Source organism: Pseudopodoces humilis, chromosome 2 (assembly GCF_049639895.1).
Source record: "Pseudopodoces humilis isolate 2021_Gansu_Grassland_sample_001 chromosome 2, ASM4963989v1, whole genome shotgun sequence".
NCBI classification, from domain to species: Eukaryota; Metazoa; Chordata; class Aves; order Passeriformes; family Paridae; genus Pseudopodoces; species Pseudopodoces humilis.
In genome coordinates this window covers 19,626,829-19,651,376 of record NC_142201.1, presented here as the reverse complement: position 1 = coordinate 19,651,376, position 24,548 = coordinate 19,626,829, and the positions used below count along the sequence as shown (strand labels likewise).

At 40.5% G+C, this 24,548-nt stretch overlaps 1 protein-coding gene across 4 annotated transcripts in view; it reads left to right on the top strand.

The window, feature by feature from the left end:
- Positions 1 to 24,548, top strand: part of SHROOM2 (shroom family member 2) — a 117,357-nt gene that overhangs the window by 48,112 nt on the left and 44,697 nt on the right. For 2 of the 4 annotated variants that reach the window (XM_088051575.1, XM_014252073.2), the window contains exon 3: positions 24,289 to 24,420. In XM_088051575.1, the coding sequence (XP_087907701.1) occupies positions 24,289 to 24,420 (132 nt within the window). Of the gene's footprint in view, positions 1 to 6,565; positions 7,048 to 22,086; positions 22,192 to 24,288; positions 24,421 to 24,548 lie in introns of those variants that run through there. The other 2 variants (XM_088051577.1, XM_088051576.1) reach the window with 2 other exon arrangements.

Here is a 24,548-nt window from a genome sequence, read left to right as displayed (position 1 = left end):
GTGCTTTTCAACTTTGACAGTGATCTGCTCAGAATCTGTGAATTCTGATCCATCTCTGGAAATGGCAGAAGGTTTGGTGCAGAGATACCCTCACGAGAGACACAGCTGTATCATTCTTGGTTCTTCATACCACATCGTGCTGTATTACCATCTGAAAGGAGGTTGCAGTGAGGTGAGGGCCATTCTCTTCTACTCTGATAACAGTGAGAAGACAAAAGGAAATGGCCTTAAGACGGGGAAATCAGATTATATACTAGAAAAAAATATTTCACCATTAGTGTGGTTAGGCATTGGAATAGGTTGCCCTGGGAGGTATTGTCCATCCCTGGGCACCATCCCTGTAGGTGTTGGAGGTGCCTGAATGTGGTGCTGGGTGTTGTGGTTTAGGGGTTACCATGGTAGTGCTGAGTGGACAGTTGGGCTGGATCTTTTAAAGGTCTTTTTCAACCTTGATGGTTCTGTGAATCACTCTATGAATGTGATTTTGGAGAACTTTGCTACAGCTAATCAAGTGCTGATCTGCTGCTGGGGATTTGTGGCCATTCTCTGCAGGCAGAAGAGCCGTATTGCTGTACATGCCCTTGAGCACTTTGGTGCGAAACTGATGGATTTTCATCAGTCCTTTATCATCCCTTCCCTTTTTCTTTCCTTAGCATGTGTGCAATAGTCAAAAACAAGCCAGCTGTTCTAGCTAAGAGGCTGAAACAGTGGCTGTTGTTAGAGAAAACATTATTGTCTGAAATTCATTAAAAACTTCCATAGCTTCCAAAAGAGGCAATAGCCCTTTGGGTCATTGACAAGCCTGCATAATATTAGATACAATTTCATAAAACCTACTGAATTAAACTAGCTGGGGCTTTTGTCTTGGTTTTCAACTTCGCTCTTTCTCTTGGAAAGTTGCCTTAGGGTATCAGTCCTTTGATGGTCAGAAACCTTTTAACTTCCAGTCTCATTTTATTCTTGGCCAGCTTGTTCTCATGCACTGCTGTTACTGTGCTGAAATAACTTTTCCTGTTGGAAGTTCAAATGATGCAGGTTTTTGTAAAAGCCTTGTTGCATGCTTTCTTTCAGAAGTTATGCTTTGAACAACAGTATTAGTTTTGTTTTGTTTGCCCTAAATCTTAGGCTGAATTTTTATGAGTACTTTAAACAGCCATGTCTTTAAGCAAACTGGTTGTTTAGTCTTTGTGTGAGCACTCCTGCAGGTCTGGATTGAATTGGATCAGGGAACTGATCTGACTACAAAATTACTTGAGTAAGTAGGTTTTCAGCTGGGTAGAACCACCACTTTTCAGAGGTAGTCTGAATTTTAATCAATTGTAGCAATCTTGGAATGGCTGGTTTAGCCTTTTTAGACTATTTCAGTCTTCAGATGTTCCCTGGGGAGACTGGGGATAGTCCCACAATTCCCTTTCATTGTGTTACATATAAGATGAAGTATTGATCTGCAAGTCATCTTAGCATCTTTTTGTCTGCTTGCCCTGTGTCCTTTGTCTAGCACTGTGATGTCACTCTGTAGCATTGTTTTAATATTTTATTCTCTGTGGATGTCAGTGTTATAATCTGAAACACAAAATAGACAGGTTTGAAGTTCAGCTCAATCCTGAACCTTACGAGAATCTTTGTTTTAATCATGTTGTTCTTGCTATCTGTGAGAATTAATAGCCAAGATCTGAATTTTATGTGGAAAACATTTTTCCTTGGGGTCATTTGTCTTATTTATTTGTGTACTGATCCAGAAGTGAAAAGCAAACTTTTAAAAATCTATGTTAGGAAAAAATTACTTCTTAACAAAATTCTTTTAGAAAGCAGAGAACTTTCCTTGCTATAATGTCAGTATATTTAATCAAGGAAAATAATATTTTGTCACTGCTGAGAAGTATGTGCCTGTGAAATTTCTTCTCAAAGCAATAGAGCCACAGCCTGATCTGATGTTGATCTAGCTGTATGTTGGAAATGTATGTAGTAGGCCATGCTATTGTCTGTTTAGAAGTCTAATGTACCTACAGCGAAGACCATGGGAAAATGTTTTAATGAGAGTAATGCATTTCATTCACAACAATCACTTTGTGTCTGTGACAAAAGTTTCTTAAGGGGCTTATGTTGTTATGTAGCAGTAGCTGGCTTCCAAAATATCATATTTAACTGCCATTTTAAAATATGATTCTTGACATACACAGGGAAAATAACACTGGTTTCAAATAAAATGGTCTGCAGTACTCAGCATAAATGTATTGGCTATCAGCATACACAGTTTCCTGTATTTTCTGGAGCCATTGCATAGTTGTGGTCTAAACCAAATCACGACTGTGCAACTGGCTCAACAACAATTTCGATATGATGTTTAAGTGGCTTACATAAATTGCTGGTAGAATAAGTGCAGTGTACTTTTGGTCCTGGATTAAAATAGGATTCAGGAGGCTTCATATATTTTTCTCAAATGAATTAGTAGAAACAATACATCTTAATTGCATGCTAGTTCTTTGGTGTAGTACTGAGTAATTTCTTGAGTAGATTCCTTTCTTAGGAAAATGGCAAGCAGACTGTGTTCAGGACATTTCTTAGAGTAATTACATGTGAATTTCTTTTGTTTGGAAGTAATGTGCATATCTACATACAAATGAACTTTGTCTCAGTGTTGATACTGAATATTGATGTTGAGGTGATTGCCATATTCTGTGTACTTTAATTATTTTGCATATACTTCTAACTTTAATTCCTTTCTACTTACTACATACAATCTTCATTCCTTTGCACGTGTTAGACATAAGCATATATCACAAATCCGTAATAAGAGTAACTTTTCACTATGCATTCATGTGATATATTAAACTGTTAAAAATTGGTGCATAGGTGAAGCTTTCATGTGTAATTTATTCAAGGCAGGGTGAGATTTTCACCTCTGGGAGTCGCCCTAAGAAGTTACATGGGTTGTCCCCTTGGCTGCTTGAACCGTCTGTCAGTGGCAGTTGAAATGAGTGGGCGAGGGAAGGAGCAGCCTCTTTTCCACAGGATCTGCTAGTGATGAGAAGCTCTGTTTAACTTGGCTAACTCTGCAGGTACTGCGAGTGCCTGAGAACAAGCTCTAAAATTCTGGAATTTGGCCACATTGTGTATATATGAGGGCTTGCTGGGTTTTTTCTTTTCTGTAGCATTTTGGTGTTGTGCCTTCATGTTGCCGAAGTGCGAGCTCTTTTTGCAATGCTGAAGGAAGTCTCTTGTTAAAGGAAAGGGAAAGGGAGTGGGAGCAAACACTTGTCATCAGAAGCACAGTATGAATACTGACATTACTGTGCAAAATCCGAACAAGAGAAGTGACTTGTATGATACTTCTGCCATAAACACCTAGACATGGAAAGTTATGGTTATCTTTATTTGCGTGGCACTTCATGACGACAGCTAACTCTTAGTTAAAGCACAGAAGGAGGAATTTTTAATGAATCTCCTGAGGGATGTTCAGAATGTACAGTACTGTTTCAGACACCTGAGACCTTGAGAGTCATTTACAATGTTCAGATGGAAGATCACTGGAATTTGTCACAGTCTGAGCAGAAACCTGCTGAACACTACCAGTGACCTTTCTGTAATGGGTTGTGTATAACTGAGCAAGGAGATCTAGTCTTACCTATTTATGACCTGTAGAGTTGCTACCTGTGTACTTCATGGCTCCTTGTGGCTGCAGAAATACTCTGTGCAGCTTGAGAATATCAATTTGTGAGACGACTGAAAACTGAGGGATTTTTTTTTGCTGTACAGTTATGAGATACAGATGGAGGACTGTTAATTCTGTCTCTTACCTGTGTTTGGCCTTGATACTTCTAGTTTCATAGATACCAAATGATATAGGAAACAATCTGAAAAATTACATGTGTTTTTCTACTTCTAAACATTTAGTGTGTTCTTTTGTCCATGGTTATGGTTAAGCATTGCTCAATAAAAACCAAATGCACTTGTGGAGAACCACTGTTGATTGCAAGTGAAATCTGTTTTGTCTTTCAATGAGATTTCATTTCTTCTGGAACCAGGGTTTCTTATGGCAAAACAAATAGCAGTGGTTTCTCTCTTGTTGCCCAGTAGCCATAATTCTTCCTTTTTAAAGATTGACCGTGGCCTTAACTGACCGGAGTGGATTTTTGGGGTTATTTTGTGTGGTCTTCTTTTTCTTGTTAGATTGGTTTTTTGGTGTTCTTTGTTTTGTTTTGTTGGTGTTTTGGGGTTTTTGTGTGGTTTTTTTGTTTTTTCTTTTTTGGGGGTTTATTGGGTTTTTTTTTAAAATTCCTGTATTTTCAACCAGACTTCAGAAACATATGAGAAACTGTAGTAGGGTTTTCCAGGGCTGTGTCTGCATACATGCATTGCTGTAAGAAGTGGGCAGGTGTGCTAGCCCCTTGCCACCTATGTTTCTCTGACAGCTGTGTAACAGGATGTGCCACTGCAGATCTTTGGGAGTGGGTATTTGTAACAGATGCACACAGCTTTCAAGTTCATGGCATGAACATTTCTGTGGGACTGCAGTTGGCGGAAGGGCTGGGTTCTTTTAAGCTCCCACTTTGCAAATTGACTTGAGAAGTGGGTTAGTACATTGCTGGGGGCTCCCTCTTTTGCTCTGAGCAGGATGGCCAGGTGTAAATGTGTGCCAGGTATGGACACATACGCTGCTCCCAGCCAGGTCTGGTGATGGGACAGGGGAATAAGCCACATGTTTCAGGATACGTGACACGACATGACCAGGCTAGGGCACGTCTTTTTCTCCTTTGCTGTTGCCAGTGAGCTACCGTGGCTCACAGTTGGGTGGCAGGAACCATATAGACACAAACATAGCATATTACATGAACTGCACAGCACCTACAGGCCCAGATCAGGAGAACACTGGGTTGGATGCCCTGTGCTTTAAGGGCTGTCTAGTAATCCCAGCAGGATCTTTCTATGAAGGAATGCTTAGTGGAGCATCTGCCAAATAAACCACCCTGTACACACATGCTCAGCGGGGATGCACAGAGTAGGCCAGCCCATGTGGAGGTCCCCTCCTGCTCTGATCTAGTTTGCCTTCCACCTTCTCCATGGGCAAATGCAAGGCTGGCTGAACTTCCGCTGTGCTCCTCATCCTTCATCTGTGTGATCCCACACTACTGTTCTAAGGCTAATGGACATGACAGAAGGAGGAACACACACTTCCATCTTATATTTTCAGCAAATTATACCTTAGAAAAGCCCTGATGAGGACCATTTTCCATGGTTGCATCACAGTCACTTAACCCAACACATTAACAATGTGAATCCACATTCTCTTTGCTGTAACCCTAGCAGTACCACCCAAGATGTTTCCCATGCCAACTGCCTTTTTGGTGGGGTGTACATTTAAAAAGCACTTTTATTAATTTTTTTCCCACTTCACCTGCTTCTTAGTTGCATTAACATGATTTGATTCATGCTGTTAATGACACACTGACTGATGCTTGAGGTGATGGTAAGCTTTGGTTCCTCAAGTTGATGATTTATTGTCCCTGGTTTCAAAGAGCAAGTGGTTGTCTTGTGATTTTAGATGTTTGTCTTATACAGCTGTCAGGCTTCTCTCAAATACATGTCGTGACTGATGTATTTTTGTTTTCTGGCATCTTCCATAATTTATAATATGTTAAGGGTATAAATTACAACATGATCATTTGTAATATGATAAAAGAAATAATTTATTTCTTCGCAAATCTGAAAAATTTGCCCTGTAAAGCTTAAATAATAGAAAGCCAAAATTACAACAGATGTCACAGTATTTTACCAAGGCAATTCTGTTAGGGCAGAGTTTGAGCTACTAGGAAGGCCATAGACATTTCCTTGTAGGTAAAAGGAATATACTGTAATTTGTATATGCTTATTCAAAAGGCTACTTGTGGCAGTGCTACTCAGTTTTTTTAAATAATTACCAAAATTGGACAACATGGCTTCTTTTCTGGGATGGGATATCCATCAAATGATAACAACCTGTGAGTCATGACTGGGTTTTAGTAGAGATTTTTTTTTCCTTCAGTCATGCATGCACTTGTCAAAATGGTTAATTTTGAGCATGAGTAGTCTCATCCAATTTAGTAAGAGCACTCACATGACTGAAGATAAAAAAAGTATACCAGTTCTTACAGGATCTAACCATAGCTTTTTACAAAATGGTACATTGGAGTTATTCTGAAAACTGCCTTCCACTTGTGAATTTCAGTGTAGGTGCTGGAAACTCTAATATGTAGTAGCCCCATGGGTGAGAGAGAGGAAAACAAATGAGCCTTCTGAACTTTGGGGATCTGAAAACGTACTCATTTCACATAATACTTTTGCATGCACACACAGCTGATTTTTTTATGTATTCAGTAATACTATAGATCTCTTCAGACTCCTGACTGAAACAGAATTATAAACCCACCCATTAAAGATCAAATGACTAATCTTTTTATGTCAGAGATGATCTTTGCATGTTGAAAGCATGATTCTGGAAATTTTATTTTAGGTTACATATTTCACACCCTGAAGATTAAATGATTGAGAAGTTGGAGAACTTGGCATTTCTTACATGTTTCAGCATCAAGTATCTACCATATTGAGTGCAGAGATTTTATGTTCTACTTGCTCAAGTAACTACATGTAACACCTTCCAATTTGAAAAGATTATAAAGAAGTTTTAAAATAATTTCTGAATACAACCCTTAACTTCAGAAATGTGACCACTTCAAAGAAGGGCAGGAATGCAAGTGTGTTGCAGACTTGGTTACTGAATAACTGAAGAAATTTGCATCTTATCTCTTGCACAAGAAACCCAGAGTATTTTATGGTCGATTCTACTGAATCTGCATAATACTGGATCACCTAGCAAAGCGAAGTCTGGCCCAGAGTCACAGCTACCACACTGCTGAGTTGTACAGCCCATGTGCTTTTAGTCCAGCTTCACGCTGAGTGCAGAGGAAGGACAGAATGACGAAAGCTGAAGTTTGGGAAAATTTCTGCTGGGTCGCAATCAAAACCAGAGTCAGTTCTTTGATCGGGCTCATGGAGCAGACTTGCCAGCAGGTGGGCAGCTGAACTGGGGCTGGCATCTGATGGGGAAGAAAGCACTCTGAGGGATGGTGACTGGTCTGGCATAGGTCATGTCAGAGCAAAATAGCTTTCTCGGGTAAAACCTGAGCCATACCAGCTTGTGGCACAGTTCTTTGTGGAGGTTCCGTAGTTTGCATCATATGGCTATAGTGTTTTAACCAAGATTGAGACAAAGTAGGGCTGGGCTGTCACCTGAAATGCCCTGGGACAAGAGGAATTCCCTTTCCCCACTCTTTGTTTTTGGGTCACCTTGGACGTGGTGAGGTAAATTACAGCTGAAATTGGTTTGGGAAAACACCACACCTGTGTAGAAAGACCAGTATTTGGAATGTGGTTTCTGAGGAAGCTCAAGTTGGGATGGCTGTTGAAGGGTAAGCTTATTGTGGTGAGTGGCTGGGAGGCAAAACACACTCATATTGTGTCTGGCCACAAGCAGCACCAGGATTTCTGTGGCTGTGTGCCCCAAGGATGTAGCAAGTTCCTTCTTGCTGAGGGCAGTGTTTTGGGCTGGTGCAGGCAGCCGTGTGCTGCTCTGGAATTCAGTCTGCCTGTCCCGGGCAAGGATGGCAGAGGGGAATGTGTCTGGATTGCTCTGCCTCCTGCTCCTTCACCTCAGCCATGGTAAGACAGCCTGAAAGCCCCCATTTTGACTCCTGCTGCTGCTGTTAGCATTAGCCCTATCAGAGGCTGTGTTTTTCTTCACTGTTACTGGTGAATAATGCTTTGTTTGTATTTACCCTAAAGGTTAATTTCTTTACCACTTTACATGGCATAATAATTTCCAAGATACTTGAAAATAAATCCTGCCAGAACCAATTTATTCAATGTGTGAAGCACTTTAGATGTTTCCTAATGATAAATACTCACTAAAAAAATGTTTTATTATCCTTCTAAGGAATTCTGATAAACCATGGTAAAAATTGAGGTAGGAAGGTGACATCAGGAGTTTAATGCTATCTAGCCATCAAAAGGTAACGGAATGTGCAAAAAATAAGGATGAGGGAAAAGTATTTATGTAGCTTATATAATATACCATAAATCCCAAGGGCAACACTTTTATCTCAGACATCCAGATGTGTCTGTCTAGTTCCCCAAGGCACAGCAAGGAAAAACAGTTCCACAATATGAGACCTTTATCATGGTAGTCTATTGTGAATTCAGAAGGCAGGAAGATTTATGATGTTATACCTCATACAAATTAATACCTCTTTGTTGACAGTGCGTATCTTATTTATAAATGAAATTGTTGTTCCATCCTGCTCAAGCCTATACAGTTGGGCTGAGGAACAAGGAAAACCTGAGCAAACTGTGATGGTGAGATCCTGATTTCTTCACATTAATGACTGAACTCTTTAAGGTTACTAGCGTTGATAATTTATTTGCATTTATTTATTTTCACAGAAAGAAGCAGAGAATTTTGCAAGTCTCTGTAGCTTCTTCTTATGTAAAATGCAATTTATTAGAGTATAGAATAGGAAAGGAGCTGCTGTGCTGTGACAAGGTCATTCTGCTTCCAGCATGGCTTCCTTTAAAGGCGTCTATGGTGGCTGAAGTGTGGTGTTGCTGTTTGCTACATTTTTCAGGTGTAGGATGATTGTCAAATGGGAGGTGAGACCAACTGGTTACCTGATACATGAGAGGAGAAAGCAAAGAGCAGTGCTACAGGCCTTATAGGTCTTGCCATGGTTGACAGCAGGGCAAAAGGCAACTGTGTAGACCTTTGTGTGAGAATGATCACTTAAGGTAGAATATGCTGCTTTGCTGAAATTTTAGGGATTTCTTCAGATACCCATATAATAGAATTCTGTCAATAACTTGTCTGTCAAAATACTGGTTCAATTTGCCATTCTAAGAATATCTGATAATAGGTTGCTTTCATTACTGCTTTTCTCTTTCAGAGCCTCTCCTTCCCCTTAGAAGTCCATTAAGTTAAGCGTGTGTTTATATTTTTATTTGATTGTTTTTAAGTTCTAGGTCACTTCTTTTTTGGGGATACTTTTTGGAAGTTATTTCCTTTTATGATAAGATACTAGAAGCTGAGAGTGCAAAAACAGGAACTCCTTCTGTTTAGCACGGACAAAAATGCTGCAGTTCCATTTGCTGCTTCCAGAAAAATAGGCTGACTTTGTTGTTACAATTTGTTGGCACTTTTCTTGAAAAGATAAGTAAGAGGGGAGTGCATGGTATTCAGATCAGTACATAGAGATCATAAATAATAACAAAGCCTCAGATTTGAGTTTTAACTCATTGCATTGAGTTTTAGTCAGCTACAAACATTCAGGAAAAAACTTAGTAATATTAGAAAACCTGTTAATTTCAGGTGTTGGAATGGGTCATTTTAAAGATGCAAAAATTCAAAAACTGCTGACTAATCTCCCTTTGAAACAAAGAGAAACAGTCATTGCTCTATTTCGAATTCCACCTTCGAATATTGAGACAACCAGAATATTTCCTGACTTTGGAAGATCACAGCTGTAGGAATTAAATGTCTGAGGTCACCTTTTAGATGTGCAAATAAGACTGCCTAACCACAATCTTTATTTTTTTATTACTCTGAATAGCTTAAAGTCTGATTTCTCCCTGTGACTGAATCCTTTGCTGGTAGCGCTCTCTTGTGGCTGTTACTTTCAATTAAATTACTTAAGGGATTTCAAAAATACACATATTATTTAGAAATTTCTGCCCTAGGACACAACAGTCTGTATTGGATAAGCATTCCTAAATTAAATATGGTAATAGATACTTTAATAATGCTGGAAGGTCAGTCTAGGCAAAAGCATCCCAAGTGTGTTCCCCAGAAGATTTCAGAGGGACAGGCATACTGAGCATTCAGGTTTTTAATCTCTTTTTGCTGTATTTTTGGTGAAAAGCTATAAGCCTGTGGACAGACGGGGGGGGAGGCTTGGAGGGGAAGGAAATCTGCATTGGCAACCAGTCAGGTGGAGGAGAGACAGAGATAAGCAGCTTCATTAACTGCCTTGACTGCAGATGCTGCTGTTTCTGTGGTGTTGCTCTTGGTGATGAGCAAGTTACTTCCCACAAGTTTGGCTATTAAAATGAACGAAAAAAAAAACAATTTGGGAAACTTTTCAAGTGAAACTGATATGTGTTCCTGGTGAAAGCTTGAAAACTTTTCACCCTGTATCTATATTTTCTCATTCTGGAGGTGGGAAAGGAGAAGGTGGGGGGCTAACTCTTGACCTATTCTGTTTTTTAATACAAAGTTTTTAGCTGATGTTTAAATTTTCAGTAAGGAGGCAGAGCCTTCTGGAAGCTTAGATTGTGATGTGCAAACCTTTCCTTTGAACTAGGGACATACAGTTTCCTCTTTCAAGAACAGTTACTAATGAGCAGTTGCTTGGTACTACATGGACTCAATACTATTGGAATTGTGCATCCAGTGTCATAGCTTCGTGAGCCTGTCTGCATTATTAGTATCCAGTGTGTGATGTTGGATGTAGGCTCCTTTTCCTTCTACACTGCAACCCAACAGCAACTGGAGTAATGATTCCAGGTTGTTTACTTAGTTGTACTCTCTTACAGAGGCAGGTTTACACTTGAGATAAGGCTTTGAATGAGAGGGATCTTGGCCCTTGACTGAAAAGTCTCTATTCTTCTGTAGGCTGAACTCTTGTGCGTGGCATTTGTCTGATACCCACCTTCATTCACCTTTGGATCCTGTATGTCACATGAGAACTGTAATAATCCTAGTTCTTTCAGGGATATTTTTAAAATTTCAACTAGTCTTCTGGGAAAGCTTTCATAGTAGCTTTGTGACTGTTTATAGCTGTTTTCCAGCAAATGTACTGTCATACCCAGCAGCCTTTGAAGTGAAGGTAAGGTGGGCTTGTTTGCTGTTTTGGCTGCAATCTAGCAGGACAGCTCAGCAGTATCTGATTGCAAATTAAGACTGAAAAGAGGCTTTTTAAAGCAAATTAAAAATCCTATTAGTCAACTGTATTTTGAGGCTCAGGTTTTCCTTTTCTTTAAACGTAAGGAAATACTTAGTTTTCCTCATCTCTTACCACTGTATCAATGTAATTCTCATCTTTTTTCTGACAGCAGATTCAATAGTATCTACCCTATGCAATTTATTCTTTTGTTCTGTAGAGTGAGGATGGACTTGCTGCTGGAAATTCAGGAAAAAAAGTTCTTTTTCCCTACTTGAATTTTACTTCTCTGTTTTTCCAAGTAAGTCACCAAGAATAATATTTGTCAGGTCTGCATCCTCATTAACACAGCAATAACTTCATGGCTTTTAGACTCTTTCTGAAACATTGTTAGAAAAGTGAGCCATTAAGTCAGAGTTTGCCTTTCTCTGGACTGAGTATACACATGCATACACAGGCATGTGTGTTAATGTTACTAAGCAAGGCATTATGCTAGATTTAGCTTACTTTTATTGAAGGCTACTACCAAAAAACCTCATTACATTAGGTTTAACATCTGTGAGTAATCTATACTCTCACCTTTATATAAAGTGCAGTTATTTTAAAATAGATTATATCAATTTGGCTGAGAAAGTTTTAGCCAGACACTATCTAACTTTCCAGCAGGTTCACACAGTTGAGCTATTGGACTTCTTTGTAATTTGTAATTCTGTCATATGCTATCTTAACTGTATTTCTTATTAAAATCCAAATATGTATGCCTGCATAAAATGAGACCACTTCCTTGCCCTTTGGCCAGTCTCCTTCCTGAAGTTTGAGTATTTCTGTTAATCCATAAACTTCCAGCTTTTCCTTTACAACTGTAAATGCATCCTGCTTTGACCTGTGAAAAGCCATTCATTTTCCACATGAAGGATGGGGGTCAGTCGGTTGGTAAGGATGCTGTGATGCAGTCTGCTCTGTTATTGAACAGAACCAGTAAAAATGTACAGTTGTTGTTTAGTTGTTGTTTTGATGGCTTAGGGAACCTAACATGATTGTGACAAATAGGCCAGTGTGCAAGAAGAAAATGTCTTTGTTCTGCTGTGTCGATCCTTAAGGGTACAGCACAATAAATCTTCTTCATTTCCCCTGAAAGCAACTGTGCAGCCTGTTACTGTATCCTTTATATCCTCAGGTATAATGATGGTCAGCAACCATCAAGCAAGCTTACATTGCAAATCTGGCTAGCAGAAGGGGATTGTGTGACTATGGGATAAAGCGTATTTTTAAAGAAAACTTTAAAGATAAATTATCCTTTGAAAGAACTCCCCAGTATTTGTAACATCAGTCTTCTTGGGACATGGAAGACTGTACCTGCCACTTTTTTTCTGTAGGTGATGATTTCCAGTGCCTGCATACTGGGGTGGTTTATTTCTAGGGATGTAGCAGGCTGCCTCTCTTTTAGGGGAAGTGCTGATCCCTGAGAAGACTGTCTGGTTGTCTTTCATGTGTAGGAAAAGCATCTGTAACTCTCTGCTACCATTGATAGTCCATCAGCTCTTAAGAGGTTTTCTTTTAGCTTTGTCATCTCATAAGGTGACATTAACTTCTTTACAATGCGGTGCCCCAGACTCATCTATTTACCTGTCCATGTATTTGCTTTGAAGATTGGAAAAGGATAGAACAGATCAAACAGTTTCAGCAGCATGTCAGTACGTTTTTCATGCGCCTTTGTCAAACACCACTTCAAACGAAAACTAGAAATCCCCCTTCTTCGTCCTCCATCAGGAAGAGTCCTCTGGATCCATTTTTTGGGCTCCTCTCAGCTTTTCCCCGCCAAGCTCCGGGGCAGCGTTCAGCGGCAGAATCGTGGGTCTGACTAATCTGAAGTGCTCCGGCCTCTTAGCGGGGAGCGCTGACAAGGCTCCTTTGTGAGTCTAATTATATCCCTAAGCTGGCGGCCGCAGATTAGCGCAGGGCAGCCGGTGGCAGAGGGCTGAGGAGACCCTGCTCCGTCGGCATCGCCCGTGTCTGCCGAGGACAGTGCCCAGGAAGGTGCCACCAACACCCCCGGTGCCGCCTCGGCCCCACTCGGCTTCGCTCTCGGGCCGGTCCCGCTCCATGACGGGAGGCTGCTCCGCCAGCCGCAGCTCGGCCTGGGCCCGGAGGGAGGAGGCACCGCCCAGCGCGGAGCCTGGGTAGGTACCCAAGGCTGTGCCGGGGGAGGAGGCTCCTGCCAGGCTGGACGGGACGTGGGACCCTCATGAGTTCTGCCATCTCCTCACCCTTCGTTCCGTTGTTGGGATAAGCCAGTGCTCAGGGTGCCTTTCTCTTGGCTTTTTTGTGTCTTTTATAACTTCTTGGATGAGAGGGATAAAAAAAATGCATTGCTGTCTCAAATGCATCTGATTAAAATTTCATTGTAGGATTGTTTAAGTGGAGTCGGCAGGTGTGGAAGAAGGGGAGGTGACTTTGAAAAGAGTATTTTGTTATTTGCTTTCAAATTGCCTCCCATTTCTCAGGCAAACCTGGCTACAGTGTGCATTGTCTTGCTGAACAAAACCACTCATCTCCTGGCTGGGCCAGGCACTGGGGTGGTTTGCAGTCACTACTTTCTAAGAGCTCTGCAACCAGTTTGCTTGGGCTGGTCTCTTCATTCCAGTATGGGATGGAGGCAGATGGAGTGTGCAGAGTAAAACTCGAAGTGTCAAGGCATGAGAGTTTTTAAGCCTTGAGCTTTTAGTGGTATGAAAAGAAAATTCAGTGGAAAAAGTTTCCCAGGCTATGAGTTGTTTGCCAGCATGTGCAGAGCTTACATAAAGGTGAAAGGATATTTTTTTATGGAAAAGAGCAAGAGGAAATGAATATGTTGATAAACGTGAGACCAAAATGGTTTGTTCCTCACGATAAATCTAAACAAAGGGATGTGGGATTTCTCCTTTGGAAGGAGAGGAATAAGAGGTTCTGAGCAAAAATGGGGGAAAACAGCTTAATCTTTTAAATACAGTTGTCTTACACAATTTTGGGAAGGAGGAGAGAGTGTTAAATAATTAATTTAGGATTTTTTTTTTCACTGCCAGGCAGTCACTGCTTCCTGCTTTTCAAGAACATATGCTATGAAGGTGGAGTGCTGGAGCAGCACAGGCTCAGGATGTGTTTCTACCTTCTTAGTGGTGACCAGACAGGCCAGCCAGCTCCATTAGAGAAATCCTTAATCTAGTGAGGCTAATGGACCTTCTCACACTAGAGGGCTGGTCAGGTAGGATCTGTATTTGTGGGGAAGGATTCCAGAAGACTTGGGATCAACAGCTGTACTTTAGTGTTGCTTTACAGTAACACATAGTAATATGTAACAGAGCACTGACGCATGAAACACATCACACATTTCTGGTGACTACACTGAACTTTGAGTAAAGCTATAAAATATTAGACTTCCATTAGTCACTTGAAGCTCACATATGGTATTTAGTGTGTCTCAGTGATTTTCTTCTATATGAAGATATTTCTGTTCCTTGGGGTTATTTAGACATCCCTGTGCAGAGCTCTGTACAGCCCTAGAAGAAGTGTTAAAACCTAACTTTGTTTCCCATCTGAAGAAAATGAAATGTAGCACATATAATGCAAACATCTGAGTACTCACTGTCAGAGCTGTATTCACTGCTCCAAGTTTAATAATAGTGATGTAGGCACAATTTGCATGTGAATGTAATCATAGTATCTGTGTGATCTCTTGTGAGATTGTCCATAGATAGATACCTTAGTTTATGCAGGAAGAATGCATGGATGAATTCAGTTATTAAAGTACTTGATCATTGCAGAAGGATGCTGATACTTCCTGCAGCTTTTTAATAAACAAACTTTGGCAGTAGGAGTAAGTATTTAGGAATATTAACAAGAACATTTTTTCCTTTATTTTATCATCAGTTGTAACTGATCTGGACTTGGAAAATTTAGATAGTTTCTGATTTTATTTCCATGTATCCAAGCACGCATTTCAACCTATGGACATTTATTATCCTATTTTTGCCAGAGTTACTCTCTTGTAAAACTTACTCTTGGTGATAATTAGGGTGACTAAAGATTGAGATCTCAAGGGGTGGTGTGAGCTGGGCTTGAAGAAAAATGATCTGTTGAAGATTTGTGTTGTTATTGCTGTGACGTGATTCTGTTTTCAATTTTGCTTGGAGAATAGCTTTTATTTTGCTGTGAAGTGACTGAACCCAGCTTTCAAATCTAATGATGTTAAATTGGGTGCACATATTGGCACATTCAGTTTCTGTGAAATAAGCCTAGAAACCTAGTTCCCCAAGCAAAATCAGTGCTGCTCCAGGAATGCCAGAAATGAGAGCTGTCTGGTCATTATTAAAGTTCTAGCTCCAAGTGACTGTGTTCTAGGGCTGCCATCTATCTACTCAAAATAAGGGTTTGTACTTTTTCCCAGTGTATCCAAATCAAGGGAAACCACTCTGATTCTCGGAGAATGAAATTTCAGAAGATGAAGCAGGACACAGAACCAGACTCAGCAGAGGGTCCAGCTTCTTGCACTTGCCTTACTGCAGTCACCATCTTCCCCCTAGGGATGGAGGGTGGTGGCTTGCATTTCTCAGGGTCACGCTCCTACCCTCAGGGTGGTAGGAGCTCTGGGACAACATTTTACGTACCCATGCAGATTCCCTCTACTTGCATTAAGAGTCTACACAAAACGTATTTGGCCTGAATTAGTAGAGGCATAGGAGGAGAGTAGGTCATGCTCTAAGAAGTTGCAGGAAAATATCTGCCCTTTGCCAATGGAGAAATGATAGATGGATCCCTAAGTTTCAAATTATACTGCTGCGTGTTATAATGTTGTCATGGCTGCAGTCATCAGCTGGATATTAAGAACAGGATTTAATTTGGAACTAACAATTAGCTTCACCTGAAACTTGAGCTGCCCCGGGAGGTAAGGAGGGAGAGGTTACCTTGGATGATTGTGCAACTGTAACCACCTTGTGCCTTGGGCTTCCTACACGTTAAGGCAGTTGAGATTTTCTGCCCAAATTACCAGCTATGTGATGTGTCAAAACTCTAATGTCTGTTTCAATCTGAAAATAGTTTTTATTACAATAAAAATCCTTTTTACAAACTGTGCCATATATCACAGAGTGATTTACAGTTTCTTAGCTCCCTCAATTCAGTGGAAGAAGTATAATTTTTTACATGGGCTTGTATATGTAATCCAGTAGGGGCTCCTCAGAAGAGGAGGTTTTCTTTTTCTCTCTTATTGGTTTGGTTTGGTTTTGTTTGGGTTCTTTTTGTGGAGTAGTTTTTCCTTTCAAATCTATATTGTCCTTCTGAGACCAAGATGCCTCAAGGGAAAATATCTATATGAAAAACTTACTCCTTTATTAATGTGGAAAGTACTGTAATTTTTTACAGTGTTGCACTCATCTTTTGTCTCAGTTATGGCTAAGCCAGAGTAAATGGGTCCTGGATGCTGTCTGGTGTGACCAGTATTTATTTGGAAGATTATTTGAGAATTCCAAGTGTTGTGAGAATAGGCTGAGAAGCAATACTAGAGTACTTAACAAGTGCATGCTCTTAAATTCATAAGCAAAAAGACTTTATGTGGGTCTGAGTTGGTTCTACTTCTTATTCCAATGGGGTTTTTTGGATGAAAATAACTATATTGTTCCTAATGGTGATCAGCAGTATTGTTTTCAATATTTACTTAATTAAATATTTCATTAAATGTTCCTGCAGTGCATCTGATTTAACCATTCCTTTTGTGAACAAGCCAGATATAAATCCAGACAGGATTTAGCTTCATCTGAAACAGACTTCCATTCAGGCATTTTTTATATTCAGGGAGTGACCCTGAAAGAAAGGAGAAGATGGTGTGTGTTGTTTTTGTAAAGCTCACTCCAGATCTGCAAAGGTAAAAGGCATGGCCCTAAAGTACTTGCCATAATGATATTTTCCATTGGTTTTTGGGTTTATTGCTCACCATGAAAAGACATTTTACACATCTCAAGTTTAATCTCCTAATATAAAGTGAGGGTATAATATCTCGACAGTTAAAACTTCACATCCTGATGTTTCTGCCTCATCTGGGGAAGGCCCTTTTTTTTTTTGGATTTTGGAGGGGCTAATGCAGTTACTGCATCTTCTGTCCTTACTTGAAAGGATGTTTAAGGCTCTCCTGGATGGACAGTCTGAATACTGGCACAGAGGGTACTTTAGAAAAAGCATTTAAGTTGCTTCTGTCTAGCCCCAGGACAGTAGGAACTTGGGGCATCTAAGACTGAATCTGAGGGAAAGGCACGAGGAAAGGGAAGGGAAGGGGGAGGGAGAGGAGAGGAGAGGAAAAAGGAGTGTCTGAGGCTGTGATCTAGAAAGCAGCAGAGAGGTGAATTCATAACTGATTTGTGGGACAGGTTTTAGCAGTGCTTCAGTGTATTCAGAAGACTAAAAAAGCAGTGGTTGGAGTGCAAAACCAGCAGTCTGGTCAGAGAAATTGTGGGCATATTTTGCAACTAGAAAAGCCTAAAAACTCACTTTGCATATATATATATATATATATATATATATGCATATATCTATATAGATAGATATGTGTGTGTGTATATATAATCTCTATTGTATATGAGTGACAGGGAAGGTTTACTTCAAAATATATTCTGGAAGTTTTTTTAATTTGGGAAATCCTTTAATATACAATTTCTGCATGGAAATTTTTGGGGGGGTTTCTGTGTTTTTCTTCCTTTTCATATTCTTTCATAGACACATACCATCCTCCTTCCTTTATTTTTTAAATAAATGAAAAAATAAAGCAGGAGACTGTTCATAAAAAATGTTCCACCCCAAGTTTTGGATGCTTTGTCCTCCCTTGGTTTGCTGTTACATCCAAAGATATAGATATGCCTTTGTCAGGAGACTGGACAACACTGAAAATGCGAGGGGAAAGGAGCAGGGAATCGTATTGGACTTAATAAAAAACTTTTTTAGGGAATTGATAACAACTGGTTTAGCCCAAATTAGGGCAACTCTTGCATGTATTAAATTGCTGAGAATGACACAAGAAACCATTCACATTCCTTATAGAGTTTTGCTGCTGGGCAATAGCTTTTTGCCAAATTTAGGTAATTTCCATATTTCCCTGACAGATAGATCTACCAGTGGTGACTAATGTATCATGAAGTAATTTGAATTCTATGAATATTGTTGTCTGAGATAGATAATACAGAATATCTTTCTATAGGATGATGACTCCTTTGGTATTCTATAGAAAGGAATGTTTGCCTGTTTTAAAGGGGGAGGGTAAGAAGAAAGATCAAATTAAGTACTCAGAAAAAAAATAGTTATTTTAGAAAAATTAACCCATTCTAATCATGAGCTCCCACGTTAGGGAGTTGGATAAGTTCTTCAAATCTGCAGTGACAAATACATATAACAGCTTCTGGAATGAAAAACAGTTACATTGTCAATTGCTTTTTATTTGAGGCCCCTGTGGGTAACTGCAGACTCATGGTGGTTTTCAGCCTCCTTTTTTTCCTGCCAAGGATTCAGAAGACTAACAAAATCCTAAAAATGTTTTTAATACATTGAATAAATGATTTAGCAATTCCTTTAAAGTGGCTTTTTACATAGCCAGTTAATTACATTATATGTTGGTCTTCTAGTGTGTTTTAATTTACTGAACACAAGATTGATGAACTGCAAAACTTCCCATGAATTGGGAAGACTTGTTCCCCCAGCATATACAGATTTACTAAAAAAAATTTGTTAATGAAGTATTGGTATGTCTAGTCTACTATTATTGTAAGGGGTGAGTGAGAAAGCTGAGAACTATAAAGCTGGGACTTATAAGCAAACAAACAAAGGCACCTGCACTGTCACTAGAAATTATTGATATTTTGTCTACGTGGAGTAAAAAAAAATAATGTGTGAGTGACTTGCTGAGGGCATTCCATAAACTGAAACACTCCTAGCCAATTTGCATGGCTGGCATGGGGCAGCAGTGTTTTTAACTGGTTGTCTGTTTCTTTAGGACAAACAAGTGCAGCATGGTTTGGTTTATTTGGTTTTGAAACAATCTAAGGGCACTTTGTGAGCTGTACCTCACAGTATGTGCAGTGCTCGAGCATGCTGCTTGTTTGAGAATGCCAGTGAATTGTGCACTTGACCTTTAAGTATGTGGAGGTTTCCATTTTATCTCAGGCTGCAGCCTTTCTGCATTTCCTTAGCCTTGCATCTTTGGCATGTCTTGTAGCCAATTACACTGAGATTAGGCCAAATTTCTGTTCTAGACAAGGTTTAAAATGACTTCAAGTAGTTTGGAGCTCCTGCTGCAACTTTGAAAAAGTAAGCTTGGTGGACTATTTTAAAAACAAAGTTTTTAACAACACAGAAAGGCTTTTCTGCACTGCTGAAAAGCTGAGTTGCATTGTGGTGAATGGAGGGAGAAGTGTTATTTTGACAGCTGCTCTTCAGCATCACTACGTTTACTGGTTCCCAAATTCTTGTGTTTGTACCTTGAAACATGGTTTACAGCTTTCTGTAGAAACTAGTGACTGAAAAGGGAATATATGTTTTTAAGGAATTTTTAATATCACTACAACAGTTTTCACTCAGAGATTTAGGGCTGACAATGTGTAACAGTAAGGGTTAAAAAGAATAGATGCTTTGTTTGGGATTTTTTTTCTGTTGTAGACTCAGCTCAGTTCTTACTGAAGCCACTGCCTTGTCCATCCTTCTGAAAAATTGGGATTTCTTGTCTAGACCCATGTTTTATTAGGGTGAGATCTCCACTTTGAGTACTGTGTCCAGCTCTGGCATCCCCAGTACGGGAAGGACCATCGACCTATTGGAGTTAGTCCAGAGGAGGCCACCAAGATGATTAGAGGGTTGGAGCAGCAACTCTTAGCTATGTGAAAATGCCAAGAGAATTGGGAATTTTCCGCCTGGATAAGAAGGCTTTGGGGTGACCTAATAGCAGTCTTCCAAGACCCAAAGGGAGCCTACAAGAAGTTGGAGAGAGACTATTTTCAATGGCATGTAGTGATAGGACAAGGGGGAATGGTTTCAAATTGAAAGAGAGTAGGTCTAGATTAGATGTTAGGAAAAAATTCTTTGCTCTGAGGGTGGTGAGGCACTGGAACAGGTTGCCCAGAGAAGCTGTGGATGGCCCATATCCTGAAAACATTCAAACCAGGTCGGATGGGGTTCTGAGCAATGGTCTGGTCTAGTAGAAGGTGTCCCTGCCTTCATTAGAAGGGTTGGAACAAGATGATCTTTGTCTCTTCCAGCCCGAACCATTTGATTGATTCCATGATTTATTTCCTGTCGCAGCAGATAAAGATGAGCAGTGGGAGACACTGCATTTGCAAGGACTGGCCTCCAACGCTCCCTTCGGGTTAGATGTGCTGTGGGAAGCCCTGGCTGTCAATGATCACTGCCGATGTGGAGGGCAATTCTGCAGCCGCCAGGAGGAAAGCCACTACCGTGTGGTGACAGCAGGGTGTGCGGCTCTGCCGGCTGTGGAGGGCTCGGCGGGGGTGAGGTGCGCTCCCGGAGGCAGCAGGAGCAGCAGCAGCAGAAAGGGCAGGGGCAGCAGCAGCGGCAGCAGGGGCAGGAGCAGCGGCAGCAGCAGAAGGGACAGGAGCAGCAGTAGCAGCAGAAGGGGCAGCAGCAGGGGCAGGAGCAGCGGCAGCAGAAAGGGCAGGGGCAGCAGCAGCGGCAGCAGCAGTAGCAGGCAGCTGCAGCTCGTCCGGAGCCGCTGCTCCCCGGGCCCGGCGGGGGGCGCGCGCGCGGCAGGGAAACTGAGGCCGAGAAAGAAGGGAAGAGCTCCTTTGGGATGTGATAAACAGCCGGCTTGGCTTCAGAACAACGGCACGTCCAGCCTCTGTCCTGTGTGGCTGCTGCTGCTGGCAGGGAAAGGTGTGCAGCCTCAGGCTTGAGGTGTGTGCCAGCAGTCAGGCCTTTGCTCGTTCAGCAGGGGGCTGGAATGAAACATTAACGGACAAATTAGATATTAGGAGGAAATGTTTTACTGTGAGGGTGGGGAGGCACTGGAACATGTTGCCAGAGAAGTTATGGCTACCCCATCCTTGGGAGCGTTCAAGGCCAGCCTGGATGAAGGCTGTGAGCAGCCTGCTCTAGTGGAAGGTGCCCCTGCCCACAGCAGGGGAGTTTTAACTGAGCGATCTTTAACTGACTGATCTTCCAACCCAAACTATTTTATGGTTCTGTGAAATAAATTCTAGCAATTGGTTTGCACCTGGATGTAGGCCCCTGGAACTGCCTGTCACCTTTCTGCTTTGGTTACTCCAAATGCAAAAGAATGTATGGCAGGGTTACAGCAGAGGTGCTATTTGGTAGATGAGAATGATACAATTTCTGTTGGAGAAGGTGGTGCTGGGGAAGTACATGCTTCTGTTGTTATATCTGCTGGCCTTTCATCTTTTTTCCTTTGTAACGTATATTCTATACTTACAAATATTTTCCTTCCAGCAGCTTCTGTAAAAACACTGGTAGAAAGACACTTTCAGTGAAAAGCTTTTAACAATGCTTCCATTAATGCTGGAGGTTTTCTGAAGTGTAGGTTCAGATGATCTCATTCTGTCACTCAGAAGTAATAGAGAGGTATTACATTAGAATGTAAAAGTTCAGCTTCCAGCTTCTTTAGTTGCCTGCAAAATATTCCAGTTTTGAATGTTTTAATATTTTCTTTCTAGTCCTTCTATCCATTTGCTGAGTTTTGGATTCAATATTTATGTTGCAGTCTACTTTTTAGGAAAAAAGGTTCCTTGAAATGCAGGATGGGTTCTCACCATTTAATTTCAGTTGCTATCAGAAAGTACTGTTGACTATGTACAGTGAATTAATTTTTAGTCATGTTGTGAACTTCCCAACAAAAGCGGGTGTCTATGTGATTCCACCTTCTAAGTATCCCACCAGTATTTTTAGACTGTTTAGACTATTATATCAAAAAAAACCCCAAAAACAACAACAAAGAAAAAGCAACAACAACAACAAAAAACTCTTAAAAATACTGTGTCTACAAATACAGAAAATTGAACAGAATTTGGAAATTCTTGTCCACTTGACTTGCCTTATGCCACAACTCAGTCCAGTGTCTTCCTCCCCTTGCTTGGCTGCTCAGGAAGATGAAAGTGGTGGTGGATATTGTAGCACAGAAAATGCCTTCTGAAAAGGACATTCATGTAGCGAGGAATTATCTTATCAAGATCTTGACAAGTTCCATGAGGTACAGTACTGACTTTGTTTGCATCCCTTCTATTTCTTCCCAGTGATTGGATTCCTCCTCCCATTTGTCAAGCCCAAACTGTTGCAGAAGCCCTCTTCCCAACCTTCTTTTCCTTATGCTCCAAACGCTGCTTGTATTGTGCTAGTTTCCTAGTCTTGTGTTTCCTTAGTGTGGTACATCATAGAAAAGTAATTGTCTCATAAAAGATAAACCTTTTCAGCTAAATTGATGTCTAGGAGGTCTATTGAATTTACCTTAACAGATATTTGTGGTTTGCTGAGTTGGTATCCGTACTGTTAAAGGCGAGCAGTGGAGGGGAAAAGGACATGTGATGTTCTGTGCAGCTGAACAGTGGAATCATAGTTTTTTCCATACTTGCACACAGGCTTGGAGCAAGCAAAGACTCTGGAGCCCATCATCACATGGCTGAGCAGAATCTTTTGCACTTGTTTGCACTAAGAGTACTGGGGCTTCTCCACTCTTTGAATGTCATGTCTTACCAAGAATGCGCAACTACAGATGCTTTGCTTAACTGTTTTCTCTTTTGTCATGCTGAGAAGAGTAGGCTTTTATTTATGGAAACAATTACTTCTTTTTTTAGTGCTAGTAATGATGTTGTACTTCATAGTGAAATTACAGTTTCCCTGTAGAATTGTTATTCTCCTTTTTTTATCCTGCATGCAGAGTTTGGAAAGGAAATTCATCACTGATTTCTTCAGATCCTCCTGAATGTACTGTGAAAACCCACATAGTCAGAGCTGACCTGTTTTGAAGATACTGGCTTTAGTTTTGGTCTCTTAATGCAGTGGCTGCCTGATAACAGACAAATTTATTAAAAGGGGGAATGAGTAAAAATTGTAGAAGTACCTTTAAGATTCAAATTGAAAACGTGGAACACTTTTTTAGTGTACCAAATTACTTCTGTAACTCAGATTTCTTAAATACATAAGTGCATTAAGAAGTCATAAGAACTACAGTCCTGTAAGCCTTTATTTCAGACTCAGACTTTGAAAGATTAGATCTGTCAAACCTCATACTGCATCTAAATTTTAAATTGCACTTCCCCCAAGATGAGCCAAGGAGAAGGGTGGGATGAATTACTTTCAAAGAAGATTCTGCTTCATTCCCAAGTGACTAATAGGGTCTAGACAAATGGCCTGTACTTGGCATCTGCTCACTGAAACAGAAGTAGCTGGATTCCACCCAGAAGGTTTATTTAATCTTAGGGAAAAAAGAATGCGCTTACTTCATGAGTGCTGAGAGGTGTAGCATAACAGCAAGTCCTTGGAAGGCAGTGCAAGCTGTAGTTACTAATTCCTAAGTAGAAGGAAGGGGGTAGAGGAGTATGGAGCAATTTTGCAAAGCAGTTTTTAAGGTGCAAAGCTCTGACAACAACTTACTGTTGTACTCCTTAGAAGGGATCTCTTCTGTTACATGACCAGAAACATTTGGAGGTGATATATAGTAGATATTTGGGGACTTAAATGATTTGCTGAACTGTTTTTGAGATGTATTCTTTGAAAACAAACGCAGAAAACATCAAAACAAACAAAACCTCCCTGAAGATCTGGGATGCCAAGAGCTATTTCAAGAGCTGAAGCAGAACTTCCCTGGAGTTAATATGACTGCTTGTATCACTAACTTCTATGAAACAAAGTACATGGCTTTAATCCTTCCTGTCATTAACTTGTTTCTTCCTAGCTCCTCCCATATGCATCTACCTACAGTAAAATCTTACCAAAACCCTACTGTTGTCTAAGAGACAACAAAGTTTTAGGTCTCAGAATTAGCTTTAACTGTTAAAGCTCTGGATATGTGTCAGGCACGTTAAAATTTATCAGTCTCTATTTCTTGTAAAAATACACATCTCACCATCCATTTAAAAAAAAAAAAATGGCATTTCACTGCATTTTAAAGAAATGGTGATGTCTTTTCAAAACCAGCATGCGTGTAGAAAGTTTTGCTGTCATTTAAAGTCATAATGCCTCTGTCGTATCTGTGAAACATTTTACTGCTGCCCTGGTAGATTTTTTACTGCATATCACTTTATTGAACTGTTTGCATTAAAGTAGCAATCTCTGCCTCTGTTGTTTTCAGAAGGAATGACCTAGCCTGCAGGCCGCACTCCTGGCACGCAACCAAATTTACCGAAAGTCAACCTGAGGCAGCCACGTCACACCTTCCCTCGTCTAATGCCTGCGCCTCCTGGCACTCCAGCTATCATGCAAGGTGAGTCTCTGCTTAAGTTACACACACTCGGCCCTTAACAGCGAAGCAATGGAAATGGAGGTCGTGTTGTTGAGGGTTTTTTTTTTTTAAAAAAACAAGCAATGCAGAATCGTGGTTTTATACTTCTT